Below are 17391 nucleotides of genomic sequence, written 5' to 3'. Positions count from 1 at the left end.
GTTGAAAAAAATAGAACCATTTCCACAGAGGGTTCTAAAAAAGTGTTCTACCTGGAACCAAAAAGGGTTCTACCTGGAACCAAAAAGTGTTATTCTATGGAGAAGGCCGAGGTACCCTTTTGGAACCCTTTTTTCTAAGAGTGCATTGTTAAACTTATATAACTCTCTAGCACCAGAACCTTACACAACTATGCACCCAACCACCAGCCCAATGAACACTGGCTGAGTCAGGAAAGGAGGTTAATGAGGACAGAGTATGCAGAACAGATATGACACAGATGATATCCATAATGATAACAGTTACAGTATCCACTCTGAAATGAGCACCAGGCCTGCAAGGCTTTGTTATAATGAAATGAATATGAGGCATAAGATAAAGAAAGGGATTTGGAGAAGATTGGTAAATGAAGATGGAAAAGAATGAGGTATAGTAAAGAATAGTGTACTATTTTCATATGAGAGACACTCCAGAGAAACTTCAAATCTACAGTATTCATTATGTAACACTTCAATGTGTCCGTAAATCAGTCAGTGTCTTTAAAATACTCCAGTATACTCTTCCTGTCTGAAGGCTTCCGCATTTTATGCCCAACAACAATTGTTATCAGTTGATTACACCATCTAACATTGAGAATAAGAAATAGTATTGCATTCTACCTCCGACCTTTGCTCACACTCTGCACAACCTGCTTATCAAACCACAACTCAGTGGAGGAGAAAGATCTATGCTCTGAGCAATTGTTTTTCTCTATCTTTCTGTCTACCTCGTTCCACTGCATTACAGCAGTGGTGCCTCTGTCTCTGTACAGCAAGTTGCTGTGGAAACGCACACAGACATGCAGCAGGGCTGCGTGTCACAGGGGACTCAGTGTTGCTCACTCTGATTGGCTGGCTGACTCTGCTAATGTTGTTTACTTACTTGAGCAGTGAGCGCTTATCTGGCTGCTACACAATCACAGTAGACAGTGACAGAGGGGGGAGACAAAGATACAGAGGTTACAGTAGCATTGTCTTTCCATTAGCTTTCCTCTCAGATAGAGTTAGAAATACTATACTGTCAATGGCCATGGAATGAGGAACCCATCCAAGGAGCTGTCTAAGGAGAACACTTGAACAGTGTGTGTAAAAGATAAGTTAATAATTGTCACGTACTAAGGAGAACACTTGAACAGTGTGTGTAAAAGAGAAGTTAATAATTGTCACGTAGTGTTTCTGATGGTTGTTGACGCTCCACCTTGATTGCTGATTATCACATCTGTGATTGGGAGTAAAGCAAACTCACTGTACTGGGAGCTACAGGAAACTGTCCTGACAGTTGTTTCTGGATATGAGTCAATATTACAGTGCCTGTATGATTTGACCCCTGACCTACATACTGTACCAACATGGTTGTTTAGAAATGGTTTGTACCATGTAGAGATGTGGAGGGGCCTACTTTTGTAGATGCCCAGGCAATTTAGGTAATTGTATCCTTGTGCAAGGTGTGTTATATCAGTTATTGAGGTTATCTTTTTGCTGTTGAAAAAAGATTATGTTAATGAGACTGAAGAGATAGCAAGCGCAGTTACTCCAAATTATGAGCACGATGTGAACAAATGTTGTGATGTCCAGGGCAATTTTGGGGGAATTAACGTTCAAATGATAATTCAATTTTCATGATGTTTCTATGAGTTAAATAATCCTTAAATGGAAAATCTAAGACTGGGGCACATCATCGCCAAAAATCTAAAACCAAATCCCTTAACCGGATAACATCCGTAGTCGATTTAAGCTTACTGAGAGATTTAGCTTTTAACTGCAGCTCACTTTGAATGTTGCCGTTTCTGCAACAGCTTCGCTAGCAGTAGTCTCTCCTGGATTGCAGTCTGTCTGTGTCTGTTCTAGCGAGCTCTTCTATGGTTGGCTTGCAGGCAGAGTGGCATCAAACATTCACATAGCCACATGATGTGCCTATTTCACAAGAAGACACACACACACATTAGGAAAGCAGCACCTGCTTACAGTACAGACCTATCTTACAACACTGTTGTAGCATGTCTCTTGTTCTTTTCCATGCATATTACTCTCCCTGTCTGTCTCTGTCTCTCTCACACACACTCACACACAAACACACACAACTCTGAAGTGCAAGTGCTGACTTGGTGAAATATAAAAATATTAATAATTCATGAAAGAGTCAATCCAAACACACTTTCTACCATCCTTACTCCAGTCTCAATTTTCTCTGTTAGGAATTGAACTCACTATGCGGTCAAGGGCTTTGTGTTGCATATTGGGGAGGTCCAGGTCAATAGGTTCCAGGGTCAACACCCTGGGGGTCCAGGGGCAGACTTTGAGGTAGCCTACGGTTTGCTCTGTTTGGTGGGTGTGGCAGGGTGTGACTTGAAGCCATGAGTGATGTATTTGAAGGGCAGCGGTGCATTTGGAACCCACACCACAACCCCTCCCCGGTTTTTCAACTGGTTGTTCAGAACAGCACTGTTTCCGTTTAATTGAACGTTGCATTAAAACAATTTGTACTGGACACAGCTCTGGTGACTTTTCTACTCTAAAATTAAGGAAAATAAAATGATGTTGAGGCCATAAAAATATAATTTTCCCCTCCAAAAATGAGCCTAACAACATATTGGTCTATATTATCAGGCTGGTGTGTTATTTAACAATAAGCATGATCACCTGTAGCCCAACTGATGCAACATAGTGGCTATAAATAAATAGGCTGTGCTAACCTTTAGCTAGATCAGTGCTTCCCAAACTTTTTCTGTCATGGCCCCCTTTCATCATGGGGGGAACATCATATGCCTCCCCCCATGCCCTCAAACCTACCCATAAAAATATGGTATACATTTTACTCAAGAAACAGTACATACAAACACCAGTACCTGGTTTCCCTTCCATATTGAAATCAAGAAGAAAAAAATGATAGGAGAAATAAACCAGGTAACTGCTGTGCAATGTCACATGTATCCATATCAATGAAGACTACTAAGGGCCAATTTATTTTGTAGTTGAAATCAGGGGCGCAACTTTCACTGGGGACAGGGGGGACATATCCCCCCCACATTCTGAAATTGCATTCCAATAGAACCGTTACCAATTATCACTCATTTTGAGAAATACCGCTCATAACGTAGAGAGAGGAGAGCTTCTTTGGTTTATAATTAATCCATGAGGTGCTCTTTGATCATTGGATGAAATACTATAGAACAAAAATAAGTTGCTGCTGGATAGTAAACAATGCCGGAACAGCCTTTGTGCAAACAAACTTCTAGAAGTAATCAAGGCACTCTTATTTAAAAGCCTTTAATTTATTAAGGCTTATGCATGGCAAGAATAAGAAACCACCGATGCGTTGCGGCTAGAGCATGGCGCTTGTATCGATCCCCGGGACCACCCATACGTAAAAATGTATGCACACATGACTGTAAGTCGCTTTGGATAAAAGCGTCTGCTAAATGGCATATTAATATTAATTAATTAATATTAATTCATTAATTCATATTAATAATCAGGTTGAGAAACGTTCTCCATTTGAAGAATATCCTTTTCTATATCATTATTATTGGTGCTTATGAATTTACCATGTTAAATATGACTGTACTACTTTATTTGTTACAAGTTAGCTCACAGAATTAAGGGTTTGTTCTCCTGACATTTTCGGCTGTGTTTCTTTCAAAATCTTAGCTGTTTTCATGGCTGTGGGGAAATTAAATAATATGCTCACTGATTATTAACTCGACCGAGAGATGCCTCCACAATGCAGAATTTTCTACTACGCCCGAGTTAACTGATGAAACTACTGTAGCTTCAGTCTGAATTGAAATTGGCTTTCTGACTTCCTGATCAAGCTGTAAGGGCAAATACCCCGTGGGAAACTTTTCAGGCAAACCATGGATGAACGTGCATCCATCCACCCGACCCCACAGAGAGAACGTTTCAGCACCATGGAGTCTATAACGGCTACTTAAGGATGACACGATTCAAGTAGGCCTGCCTATAACATGTTTTGCTTGATGTGGAATGATTCATGGCATGTGTAATAACATGCTTTTTATGTCAATGTCAAATTTGAGCCAGAAGGAAAATGTCACTGACATTTCAGGGGCCCTTGATACTTTTAATTCTATTAACACACATTTGTTAAAAGTTTATACAGATACTGCATTTTTCTCTGCTAGTTGTGACATTGGATTTAATTTATGTCTATAATTCATGTTCATGTGTGTTGCACCAGGCATTATAGCCTAGCCTAGCTATGCTTGACTAATGACTAATGACTAATGAGATACATGTCCTAATGGGGAGATCATATTCCCATGGCCGTCAATGGATCCCCAAAGAATCAGAGTTTACACACGCTGCTCTCTCCTGAGAGAGAGAGAGACATCCCTTCCCTACTGTCTTTATGCTTGATTGACATCCTTCATTGAGAAATGTTCTGCTGTTGCAGGTCCGGGACACACCAGTCTTTCATTGCGGCCTGATTCTAGTTAATGTGTCTGCAAACTATAACAACATTATAATATGCTGTATGATGGACCTGATCAAACTTTCAAGAGAGGAGAAGTCACTTCTCTGTGTATGTGGACTTTTTCAGCTGTGACAGCAAAAGCTGTAGAAATACTCCATTTTCAGAGAAACACGGGAGAAGCTCTCATACTCACACACAGACACTCACACATTCTCAATCCCCCCCTCTATCTTTCTCACTCTCTCTCTCTGTATGTCTTTCTCTACCTCTGGAGTGTCTGTGCTGGAATTAGAGACAGTGGGTGAAGGTGAGGAGCAGAGAGCTGTAGAACAGGAAGTGATCCTGGATAGAAATACGAGATGTGCCAAAGGAGAGCTGGAAGGCTCTGGCTAATTTCACTCTGTCTGTCTCACTGTCACTGTCTTTCTGTCTGTGGGAACATCAGTTTAATCTTATCAGTTGAGGCCTGTGTTTGATCCATCATATGTCACACAGCTGTTGACTGATCAGGCGAGTGTGGCCAGATGTCGGCCAGCTGTCTGTGACACAGCAGAAGGCTAGACGTGTGTGTGGAGAGGGGAACGGGGGCGGGGGTCATAACAGATAGGACAAAAAACAAATACGTTTGTGACACCTCCAACATGAGAGTTAATGTTAGAACTTGGTCTCATTTTAGCTTGCTCTTTCCCTCTTTCTCTCTTCTCTTCTTTCTCTCTTCTCCTCTTTCTCTTTTCTCTCTTCTCTTCTTCCTCTCTTCTCCTCTTTCTCTTTTCTCTCTCCTCTTCCCCCCAACCCCCCCCCCCCCCCCCCCCCCCCCCACACACACACACACACACAAACACACATACATTTACAAAATACACAAAAAACACACACAGCCCAGAGAAGATAGAGCAGATGCCCACCCAGCTTCAGTCAGACTGCCAGGCCTGTTCTGAAGAGTAGGAGGTTTCAATAGGTTTCCATCCTAACTGTGGTGGCAGCAGTAGCAGAAGCACCTCTGCTGTTGCCTCATTGAGCCATCCAACCCTATGCATTTCACTGACATTCCAGCCCGCAGTAGCAGAAGCACCTCTAGCAGCAGTAGTAGAAGCACATCTAGCAGCAGTAGGATAATCACCTTTAGCAGCACCTCTAGCAGCAGTAGCAGAAGCATCTCTAGCAGCAGTAGCAGCAGCACCTCTAGCAGCAGTAGAAGCAGCACCTCTAGCAGCAGTAGAAGCAGCACCTCTAGCAGCAGTAGAAGCAGCACCTCTAGCAGCAGTAGAAGCAGCACCTCTAGCAGCAGTAGAGCAGTAGTAGCAGCAGCACCTCTAGCAGCAGTAGCAGTAGTAGCAGCAGCACCTCTAGCAGCAGTAGAAGTAGTAGCAGCAGCAGTGTGTTGCTGTGGGGGTGGGGATATCCAACACTTTCTCTGCTGTTGCCTCATTGAGCCATCCAACCCTATGCATTTCACTGACATACCAGCCCACAGAGATCAATAAAGGCAGAGAGGACAGGGGAGTGTGCGTGCGTGCGTGTGTGTGTTTTGTCTTTGCATGTGTGTGCGTGCGTGGGGTTAGGGGGGGTTGGAAAAGGAGCGATACAAACAGAGATACTGAGATTGGTTGGGATCCTTATATGGGCCTATATGTGCTGATTCCACACATAAGCAGCATATTATAGAACGCTTGGCACGATGAATCACAGAGCAGAGGGGCTGTTACATCAGAGGGTTTGCTCAGTCATTGGCAGCATGGACAGGCCAGAAAATAGATTAGATAGGCTGATACTGTACATAGATGGATCCCATAGATCTGTCAATCAGGAAATGTGTGTGTATGTGTGCGTGTAAGAGAGAAAGAGACAGAGAGACAGAGCGAGAGACAGAGAGCGAGACAGAGAGAGACAGAGAGCGAGACAGAGAGAAACAGAGAGAGAGACAGAGAGAGAGCAAGAGAGACAGAGAGAGAGAGAGAGAGAGAGAGAGAGAGAGAGAGAGAGAGAGAGAGAGAGAGAGAGAGAGAGAGAGAGACGGAGAGAGAGAGCGATGCAGTGAATTGTCCTAGATTTCAGCACCACGCAGTTGGACCTAAACTGTAATGGGAAATAAAGTAAATGAGAGTTAAAAAAAATCTAAAATACCAACTACTAAGCCAGTGTACAGAGGAAAAGTACTGGATTGTGCTTATTCACAGACAAAATAGACTCAGAGTGTAGTTCACATTATGAAACCTATCTCCAAAGAAAGGCCTGCAATGATAAAAAAATGTCAAAAAATCATGTAATGTATCGCATCATGCTGAAAATCTGTCACCTAAACTCTGACATAATAGTATAGCACTGAACTGATTTATGGAAGAGAGGGTCAATCTCAGAGTGAAGCATTATTGTTTTGGGATGACAAGTGGAACCCTAGCCAGTCAGGGTCAGTTTGCTACCTCTATATAGGACTATTCTGAGACGTGATCTATCAGAGGTGTTGGCAGACAACATGATAAACAGCTGCAATACTGGACATCTCAGGGAAAATAACATTTCCATTATTTTGTTGGCAAAATGACCCATAAATAACGGTGCTGACAGGTAATGGGATGGACATGGTGATAGATAACAGGATGGACATGGTTATTGATAACAGGATGGACATAGTGATAGATAACAGGATGGACATGGTGATAGATAACAGGATGGACATGGTGATAGATAACAGGATGGACATGGTTATTGATAACAGGATGGACATGGTGATAGATAACAGGATGGACATGGTGATAGATAACAGGATGGACATTGTGATAGATAACAGGATGGACATGGTGATAGATAACAGGATGGACATGGTGATAGATAACAGGATGGACATGGTTATTGATAACAGGATGGACATGGTGATAGATAACAGGATGGACATGGTGATAGATAACAGGATGGACATGGTGATAGATAACAGGATGGACATGGTGATAGATGTTATGAGTGCTCTTCACTTACTTGGTACCTCTCCACAGTTTCACTCATACATACACTGAGTGTATAAAACATTAAGAATACCTTCTCTTTCAATGACATACACTGACCAGGAGAATCCAGGTCAAAGCTATGATCCCTTATTGATGTCACTTGTTAAATCCACTTCAATTAGTGTAGATGAAGGGGAGGAGACAGGTTAAAGAAGGATTTTAAAGCCTTGAAACAATTGAGACATGGATTGTGTATGTGTGCCATTCAGAGGGTGAATGGGCAAGACAAAATATTTAAGTGCCTTTGAACAGGGTATGGTAGTAGGTGCAAGGCACACTGGTTTGTGCCAAGAACTGCAACGCTGCTGGGTTTTTCATGTTTCCCATGTGTATCAAGAATGGTCCACCACCCAAAGGACATCCAGCCAACTTGACACAACTGTGGGAAGCATTGGAGTCAACATGGGCCAGCATCCCTCTGGAATGCTTTCGACACCTTGTAGAGTCCATGCCCCGACGAATTGAGGCTGTTCTGAGGGCAAAAGGAGAACTCAATATTAGGAAGGTGTTCTTAATGTTTTGTACACTCAGTGTATATTGATAACTGGGATACAGTCTGGGATGTAGTATTATTACTCTATCTTTAGTATAGTAGTGTTGGTACTGGTAGTAGTAGCACATTTGGTTGTTGTTAATATGGTAATACTGAATGGTTTAATCCCTAATTGAAGCACTCATTGTCTCAGGTAAAATGCAGACAATACAGGAGGGGAAGAGTGTGTGTTCGAGCAGCGAGTATTACTGTAGTAGACTGTAGTTCCATCAGCTAAGTCCCGACACAGAGGGATTTACACATGGTAGACTCTTTGTTGAAATATGAAATGACTCCTCCCTCCCCAGTTCTCTCTCTCTCTCTCGCTCTCTCTCTCGCTCTCCCCCTCTCTCTCCCTCTCAATGGATGGAGTACATTAAAAGCGTGTCATCACATTTTACCCCAAATATGACATACAAGAAAGTGTGGGGGAAAATATTGAATGGTGTTGCATTAATGTAAGTGAACTATAAGTGAATTTGTCCCAATACCTTTGGTCCCCTAAAATGGGGGTGGGACTATGTACAGAAAGTACTGTCATTTCTAAACGGTTCACCTGATATGGATGAAAATACCCTCAAATTAAAGCTGACAGTCAGCACTTTAACATCATAGTCATTGTATCATTACAAATCCAAAGTGCTGGAGTACAGAGCCAAAACAACAACACATATTGTCACTGTCCCAATACTTTTGGAGCTCACTGTATGTGCTGTGTTCAGAGAAAGTGAAGGAAGAGCTTATTTGAAGTGGGTGCTAAAAAGATTGGAGGAGAAAAGGATTGATTGGTTTGTTCTATAAACAGGGAATGAAAGGGAGAGCAGACGTAGAGGGAGCTTTGGTATTGTTCTATAAAGCATTAAGTGAGTGGATGTAGTGTCTCCCAAGTGGCGCAGTGGTCTAAGGCACTGTATTGCAGTGCTAGCTGTGCCACTAGAGATCCTGGTTCGAATCCCACGGGGCCAGTAAAAAAAAGATATATATATACAAAAAGAATGATGTATGCACTCACTAACTGTAAGTCGCTCTGGATAAGAGTGTCTGCTAAAATGTAGTGTATTTTGTTGTCTGCTAGCAATGATACCATTCCCTTTTCAAGAACCTAAAGAGTGGGTATGAGTCTGAGGGGATAATAGCATTGCTCTCTGCCCAGGAGTTCAGCCCTACAGCTGAGCTGTTACTGGTGGTCTGGTGTCTCAAAGCTAACAATGTGATACAGGTCTGGCTGTGAGGGTGAAAAAACATAACATCTCGCAGGGACTCTGTGCAGTATGTTCATGACCCCCAGACACCTTAGGCCCATATCTCCCTCACTAGTGTTGTGGTTGTCCCTGAAATATATGAAAATGAATTATTTATTGATATGCTGTTATATCATATTGACATGCATTGTGACATTTGTCTCTGTGTCTTTCTGCAGGTACGTATCAAGGCCAGTGGGTGGGGGGGATGCGGCATGGATACGGCATGCGGCAGAGTGTGCCATACGGCATGGCAGCCATCATCCGCTCTCCGCTGCGTACCTCCATAAACTCCTTGCGCTCGGAGCACAGTAACGGGACGGCTCTGCTCGCGGACCGGGCCGGCGTGGGGAGTGGGGGCGGGACGGGCTCCACCGGCAGCCCGGCCGTGTCGCGGGGGGGTTTCGTGCTCACGGCACACAGCGAGGCAGAGCTGCTGAAGGGCAAGAAAAAGGGTCTGTTCCGAGGTCGCTCCATCCTCAGCGGACTCAAACTGAGGAAGTCTGAGTCCAAGAGCTCCCTGGCCAGCCAGCGCTCCAAGCAGAGCTCGTTCCGCAGCGAGGCAGGCATGAGCACAGTCAGCTCGGTCAACTCTGACATCAACTCCACTATCAGCCTGGGAGAGGGCGAAGCTGAGCTGGCCATCGCCGAGGATGACGTGGACGCCACAGCAACAGAGACCTACTGCGGAGATTGGAAGAACGACAAGCGCACGGGCTGTGGGGTGAGCCGGCGCTCGGACGGCCTGCACTATGAGGGGGAGTGGGTGGGAAACAAGCGGCACGGGTACGGCTGCACCACCTTCCCTGACGGGACCAAGGAGGAGGGCAAGTACAAGCAGAACGTCCTGGTGAGCGGCAAAAGGAAGAACCTGATCCCCCTCCGAGCCAGTAAGATCAGAGAGAAGGTGGACCGGTCTGTGGACGCGGCCAAAAAGGCTGCGGACATCGCCAAGCAGAAGGCTGAGATCGCCATGTCTAGGTAAGATTCAGTAGCAGTGCCATGTATAGGCCTTAAGCCTAATTTACACATTCCGCTTCCGCGCCGTCCACTAGGTCCACTCGAATGAAATGATCCAATTCGTACGTCCGGTCACGAAATCTCTGCGTCCACAGAACACTTCAAGGGACTTGCCCTGATGAGGATGTGGAAAACTGTGTGGAAAGGGGCGGACTTAAGTGGAAGGTGTAAATTAGACCTTACTAGTAGGCCTTACTAGCAGCACGTCCATGTGTAGGCCTTATTACAGTAGTCTGCGTTCAAGTTTCAAGTTTTATTTGACACATGCACAAGTACAGTGAAATGCTTAACTTGCAAGCCCTTCCCAACAGTGCAGTATTCAATATCAAGATAGTATAACTAAAAAAAACATGAGAAATAGGAAATAAGAGTGGAAGAACCACATTTACAATGTGCAGGGATACTGGAATAGTTGAGGTAGATACATGTAACTGCCAAAATAATGGAAATACTTGGGTAAATGAGGGATAAAAAGTATATTGAAAGCAGGTGCTTCCACACAGGTGTGGTTCCTGAGTAAATTAAGCAATAAACATCCCATCATGCTTAGTTTCATGTATAAAAATGCTGGGCAGGACATTATTTTGGCCATTATTCTGGCTACCATGGCTATGCCCCCATAGGATGACAATGCCCCCAATTACAAGGTGGTCACTGAATGTTTTGATGAGCATGAAAATTATTTAAACCATATGCCAGGGCAGTTTAAGTCACCAGATCTCAACTCAATTGAACACTTATGGGAGATTCTGAAGCGGCGCCTGAGACAGCATTTTGCACCACCATCAACAAAACACAAAATGATGGAATTTCTCGTGAAAGAATGGTTTCGCATCCCTCCGATAGAGTTCCAGACACACTGTTCTGGCTCATGGTGGCCCAACGCCCTATTAAGACACTTTACGTTGTTTCCTTTCATTGGGCAGTTACCTGTATGTACATGTAGACAGGGATTAGGAGAAAGTGACTGGTAGCAGGATAAATAATAATTATAGTAAACAATATGGCAGGAGGATAAGCGGTGGGTGGGTGTGTGCATGGTGGTATGTGTGTGGGTGTTAGTGTGAGTATATGAGTGTGCAAGAGTGTCAGTGTAGGCGTGTGTGAGGGTAGCTAGTGGGTAAGAGCGTTGTGCCAGTAACCGAAAGGTCGCTGGTTCTAATCCCCGAGCCGACTAGGTGAAAAATCTTTCGATGTGCCCTTAAGCAAGGCACTTAACCCTAATTGCTCCTGTAAGTCGCTCTGGATAAGAGCGTCTGCTAAATGACTAAAATGTAAATGTAAAATGTAAAAGTCTCATTGCTTGGGGTTGGAAGCTGTCTCGGAGCCTGTTGGTCCAAGACCTGATACTCTGGTACCGCCTGCCGGACGGAAGCAGAGAGAACAGTCTATGGCAGGGGTGGCTGGAGTCTTTGGCAATTTTTCGGGCCTTCCTCAGACACTGCTTGGTGTGTATGTCCTGAATGGCTGGGATCTCGCCCCCAGTGATGTGCTGAGCCGTCTGCACCACCATCTGTAGGGCATTGCGGACGAGGGCGTTGCAGTTGCCATACCAGGCAGTGATGTAGCCAGTCAAGATGCTCTCAATGGTGCATCTGTAGAAGTTCTTAAGGGTTTAAGGGGCCATGCCAAATCTCTTCAGCCTCCTGAGGGTGAAGAGGCGCTGTCCATGTTAAGTTATCAGTGATGAGGACGGCAAGAAACTTAAAGCTCTTGACCCTCTCCACTGTGGCCCCGTCAATGTGGATGGGGGTGTGCATCCCCCCCGCCCCCTTTTTCCTGTAGTCCACGATCAGTTCCTTGGTCTTGCTGACGTCGAGGTGGAGATTGTAGTCCTGGCACCACACTGCCAGGTCTCTAAATTTGGTTAGCATTTCTATGTCTCGTCGCCGTGATCAGTCCTACTACCGTTGTGTCGTCATCAAACGTGATGATGGAGTTTGAGCCGTGCGTGACCATACGGTCGTGGGTGAACAGGGAGTACAGGACAGGACTAAGTACACACCCCTGGGGGGCCCCGTGTTGAGGGTCAGCGTGGCAGCGGTGTTGTTGCCTACCCTCACCACCTGGGGGCAGCCCATCAAGAAGTCCAGGATCCATTGCAGAGGGAGGTGTTCAGTCCCAGGATCCCAAGCTTGGTGACGAGCTTGGAGGGGACTATGGTGCGTGTTGAACGCTGAGCTGTAGTCAATTAACAGCATTCTCACATACACAGTATACACACAGCATTCTCAGGAGGCTGGTAGAGGGTCAGCTTTGGGTTAAGCTGGATGAATGGAGAGCTTATAGTATCTCCAAACAGCATTTACTAGGGCTTAGTTTGTGGATGCATCCCCTACTGGATGAAGACTGGCTTTCACTTTCTGATTAGACTGAGGAACTACACTGAACAAAAATATAAACGCAACATGTAAAGTGTTTCCATGTTGCATGAGCTGAAATAAAAGATCCCAAAAATGTTCCATACGCACAAAAATCTTATTTCTCTCAAATTTTGTGCACAAATTTGTTTACATCCCTGTTGGTGAGCATTTCTCCTTTGCCAAGATAATCCATCCACCTGACAGGTGTGGTATATCCAGAAGCTGAATAAAGAGCATGATCATTACACAGGTGCACCTTGTTTTGACGGAGTGTGCAAATGGCATGATGACTGCAGGAATGTCCACCAGAGCTGTTGCCAGAGAATTAAATGTTAATTTCTCTACCATAAGCCACCTCCAACGTCATTTTAGAAAATTTGGCAGTGCGTCCAAACGGCCTCACAACCGCAGATCATGTGTATGGTGTTGTGTGGTCGAGCGGTTTGCTGATGTCAGCACTGTGAACAGAGTGCCCCATGGTGGCGGTGGGGTTATGGTATGGGCAGGCATAAGCTACGGACAACGAACACAATTGCATTTTATCGATGGCAATTTGAATGCACAGAGTTACTGTGACGAGATCCTGAGGCCCATTGTTGTGCCATTCAATCGCCGCCATCACCTCATGTTTCAGCATGATAATGCAGGCCCCTTGTTGAAAGGATCTATACACAATTCCTGGAAGCTGAAAATGTCCCAGTTCTTCCATGGACTGCATACTCACCAGACATGTCACCCATTGAGCATGTTTGTGAAACTCTGGATCGACATGTACGACAACGTGTTCCAGTTCCCGCCAATATTCAGCAACTAGCACAACATTGAAGAGGAGTGGGACAACATTCCACAGGCCACAATCAACAGCCTGATCAACTCTAAGCGATGGAGATGTGCCACGCTGCATGAGGCAAATGGCGGTCACACTAGATACAGACTGGTTTTCTGATCCACGCCCCTATCTTTTTTTAAAAAGGTATCTGTGACCAACAGATGCATATCTGTATTCCCAGTCATGTGAAATCCATAGATTAGGGCCTAATTAACTTATTTAAATTGACTGGTTTCCTTATATGAACCATTACTCAGTAAAATCTTAGAAATTGTTGCATGTTGCGTTTATATTTTTGTTCAGAATAGAAGACTATGGTAACATTGTGCTATATATCACATTGGGTTTCTTTGAACTAAATATCCTCAGGGAGTATTTATTTAGTGATAAACAAGGGTTGGACTACATAGAGGGCTGCTCTTGGATATCACACATGGATGTGGAAATCTGAATGGTGTCATGGCTATATAAACTATCACATCCCTCTTTCAAACCGCATGTGCATTTGTTTGTATGTGCGTGTGTATGTCAAATCAAATCAAATTCTATTTGTCACATGCTTCGTAAACAACAGTGAGATACTTACATACAGGTCCTTCCTAACAATGCAGAGAGATAGATAAATAATGTGTGTGTGTGTGTGTGTGTGTGTGTGTGTGTAGGTGTGTGCTTGCCTGTGTGTTTGTCAGTGTTTGTGTGTGGTTGACAGAGAGGGATAAATAAAAAGTGTAATTAGGCCATAAGCTTTCATAACAGAATATTTGTGTGTGATCTGCCTGTTTATTCACTTAGTTCACTCCTGTGTTGGGCCATGGAGGCCTGGTCTACTCCTGGAGGGATGTGGGAGAAAGGCATTATGAGAAAAAGAGAGGGAGAGAAAGCAAGAGAGAGAGAGAGAGAGAAGAGGGAGGAAGCGATTTCCGCATTATGCCAACAGTGTTGGCAGACAGCCGGAAAGAGACCAGGAAGGCTGAACTGGAGGCTGGCCCACGCACGCACACACACAATTTGCTCATGCACAGGCAAACAAATGTTCAAACACCCATGCTTACAACATTCATACCCAGCACACTCCTCCAAGAACTCCAAAGTCTTAAAGGGCAATTCCACCACTTTTGTGTTTTTGTGTCTGTATACACACGTACAATGCCTTCCACATTTTGTTGTGTTACAGCGTGAATTTAAAATGTATTACATTTAGATTGTGTCACTACACACAATACCCCATAATGTCAAAGTGGAATTATGTTTTCAGAAATCTTTGCTAATAAATAAAAAATGAAATGCTGAAACATCTTGTGTTATGTTCCCTAGCAAGAAGCAAAAACGTGTCACTCAAACAGAAGGGGGAACTAACAGAGTCACTGACAACAATCAAAATGAAACAGGTGGGGTTTTAGGAGGGGTTCTGAAAGACACTCATGGGGGTGTCCACTGAAAGTTAACTAGCAACAACAACTGGAACCTAAAAGACACCAACCATAAGCGCCCACTAAATTTGCCCACTAAGAGGCAAACAAAAGAAAAACCCACACCAAACTTAATGACAGGAATCAAACCAAAAACGGTGGAGTAAAACAAAAACAGGGAAGATCCGATAAAGGATTGTCTTTCTAGAAATGTAATAAGGAGCGCCAACTAAAAGAGATAACCCTCCACATCTCGCACGACAACTGGAGAACTGGGCCATCCAATCTTAGATATCACCTGGGCCAGCACAGGTCAAACACCTTCCCACAAACGAGATGACAAACCAGCACAGGGGTAACACATACTGACTAACGAGGTGACACCAATCGGTGCGCCCCATGTGCTAATGACAACCTCGAAATATAAATGGAAAAACCAAAGCCTGAAACACTTGAGTAGTAGTCAATAAGTAGTCAACCCCTTTGTTATGGAAAGTCTAAATAAGTTCAGGAGTAAAAATGTGCCTAATAAGTTGCATGGAATCCATCTATGTGCAATAATAGTGTTTAACGTGATTTCTGAATGACTACCTCATCTCTCTACTCCACACACACAATTATCTGTAAGGTCCCTCAGTTGAGCAGAGAATTTCTGTCATACGTATTGTACCACAACCAGAAAGACCATGGAGGTTTTCCAATGCCTCGCAAAGAAGGGCACCTATTGGTAGATGTGTAAAAAAAAAAAATGCTGAAATTAAATATCCCTTTGAGCATGGTGAATTTATTAATTAACCTTTGGATGGTGTATCAATACACTCAGTCACTACAAAGATACAGGCGTCCTTCCTAACTCAGTTGCTGGAGAGGAAGGAAACCTCTCAGGGATTTCACCATGAGACCAATGGTGACTTTAAAACAGTTACAGAGTTTAATGGCTGTGATAGGGGAAAACTGTTTGCAGTAAGGCAATAAAGTAAAACTGCAAAATATGTGGCAAAGAAATTAACTTTATGTCCTGAATACAAAGTGTTATGTTTTGGTCAAATCCAACACAACACATCGCTGAGTACCACTCTTCATATTCTCAAGCATGGTGGTTGCATCATTTTATGGGTATGCTTGTCATCGGCAAGGACTAAGGAGTTTTTTAGGATACAAAATAAACGGAATAGACTTAAGCACAGGCCAAAAAATATCAATTTTATCAATTTTGAGGCTATAACACAACAAAATGTGGAATAAGTCAAGGGGTATGAATATTTTTCGAAGGCACTGCACATGCAAGGGTATGTACAGTGGGGGAAAAAAGTATTTAGTCAGCCACCAATTGTGCAAGTTCTCCCACTTAAAAAGATGAGAGAGGCCTGTAATTTTCATCATAGGTACACGTCAACTATGACAGACAAAATGAGAAAGAAAATCCAGAAAATCACATTGTAGGATTTTTAATGAATTTATTTGCAAATTATGGTGGAAAATAAGTATTTGGTCAATAACAAAAGTTTCTCAATACTTTGTTATATACCCTTTGTTGGCAATGACACAGGTCAAACGTTTTCTGTAAGTCTTCACAAGGTTTTCACACACTGTTGCTGGTATTTTGGCCCATTCCTCCATGCAGATCTCCTCTAGAGCAGTGATGTTTTGGGGCTGTCGCTGGGCAACACGGACTTTCAACTCCCTCCAAAGATTTTCTATGGGGTTGAGATCTGGAGACTGGCTAGGCCACTCCAGGACCTTGAAATGCTTCTTACGAAGCCACTCCTTCGTTGCCCGGGCGGTGTGTTTGGGATCATTGTCATGCTGAAAGACCCAGCCACGTTTCATCTTCAATGCCCTTGCTGATGGAAGGAGGTTTTCACTCAAAATCTCACGATACATGGCCCCATTCATTCTTTCCTTTACACGGATCAGTCGTCCTGGTCCCTTTGCAGAAAAACAGCCCAAAAGCATGATGTTTCCACCCCCATGCTTCACAGTAGGTATGGTGTTCTTTGGATGCAACTCAGCATTCTTTGTCCTCCAAACACGACAAGTTGAGTTTTTACCAAAAAGTTATATTTTGGTTTCATCTGACCATATGACATTCTCCCAATCCTCTTCTGTATCATCCAATGGGCACTCTAGCAAACTTCAGACGGCCTGGACATGTACTGGCTTAAGCAGGGGGACACGTCTGGCACTGCAGGATTTGAGTCCCTGGCGGCGTAGTGTGTTACTGATGGTAGGCTTTGTTACTTTGCTCACCGTTCTTGTGATCATTTTGACCCCACGGGGTGAGATCTTGCGTGGAGCCCCAGATCGAGGGAGATTATCAGTGGTCTTGTATGTCTTCCATTTCCTAATAATTGCTCCCACAGTTGATTTCTTCAAACCAAGCTGCTTACCTATTGCAGATTCAGTCTTCCCAGCCTGGTGCAGGTCTACAATTTTGTTTCTGGTGTCCTTTGACAGCTCTTTGGTCTTGGCCATAGTGGAGTTTGGAGTGTGACTGTTTGAGGTTGTTGACAGGTGTCTTTTA

The 17391-nt window shown here is 43.9% G+C and overlaps 1 protein-coding gene across 1 annotated transcript in view; it reads left to right on the top strand.

Moving 5' to 3' along the window:
* jph3b (junctophilin 3b) overlaps positions 1-17391 on the top strand; it is a gene marked incomplete at both ends in the record, with an annotated part of 40079 nt that overhangs the window by 1528 nt on the left and 21160 nt on the right. The window contains one exon of the mRNA XM_084168672.1: positions 9426-10227. Within this exon, the coding sequence (XP_084024798.1) occupies positions 9426-10227 (802 nt within the window). The remainder of the gene's footprint in view (positions 1-9425; positions 10228-17391) is intronic.

Source organism: Coregonus lavaretus (assembly GCF_964263955.1).
Source record: "Coregonus lavaretus genome assembly, chromosome: 9".
NCBI lineage: Eukaryota > Metazoa > Chordata > Actinopteri > Salmoniformes > Salmonidae > Coregonus > Coregonus lavaretus.
The sequence above is the reverse complement of the archived record's forward strand: the minus strand, read 5'-3'. Positions and strand labels throughout refer to the sequence as shown.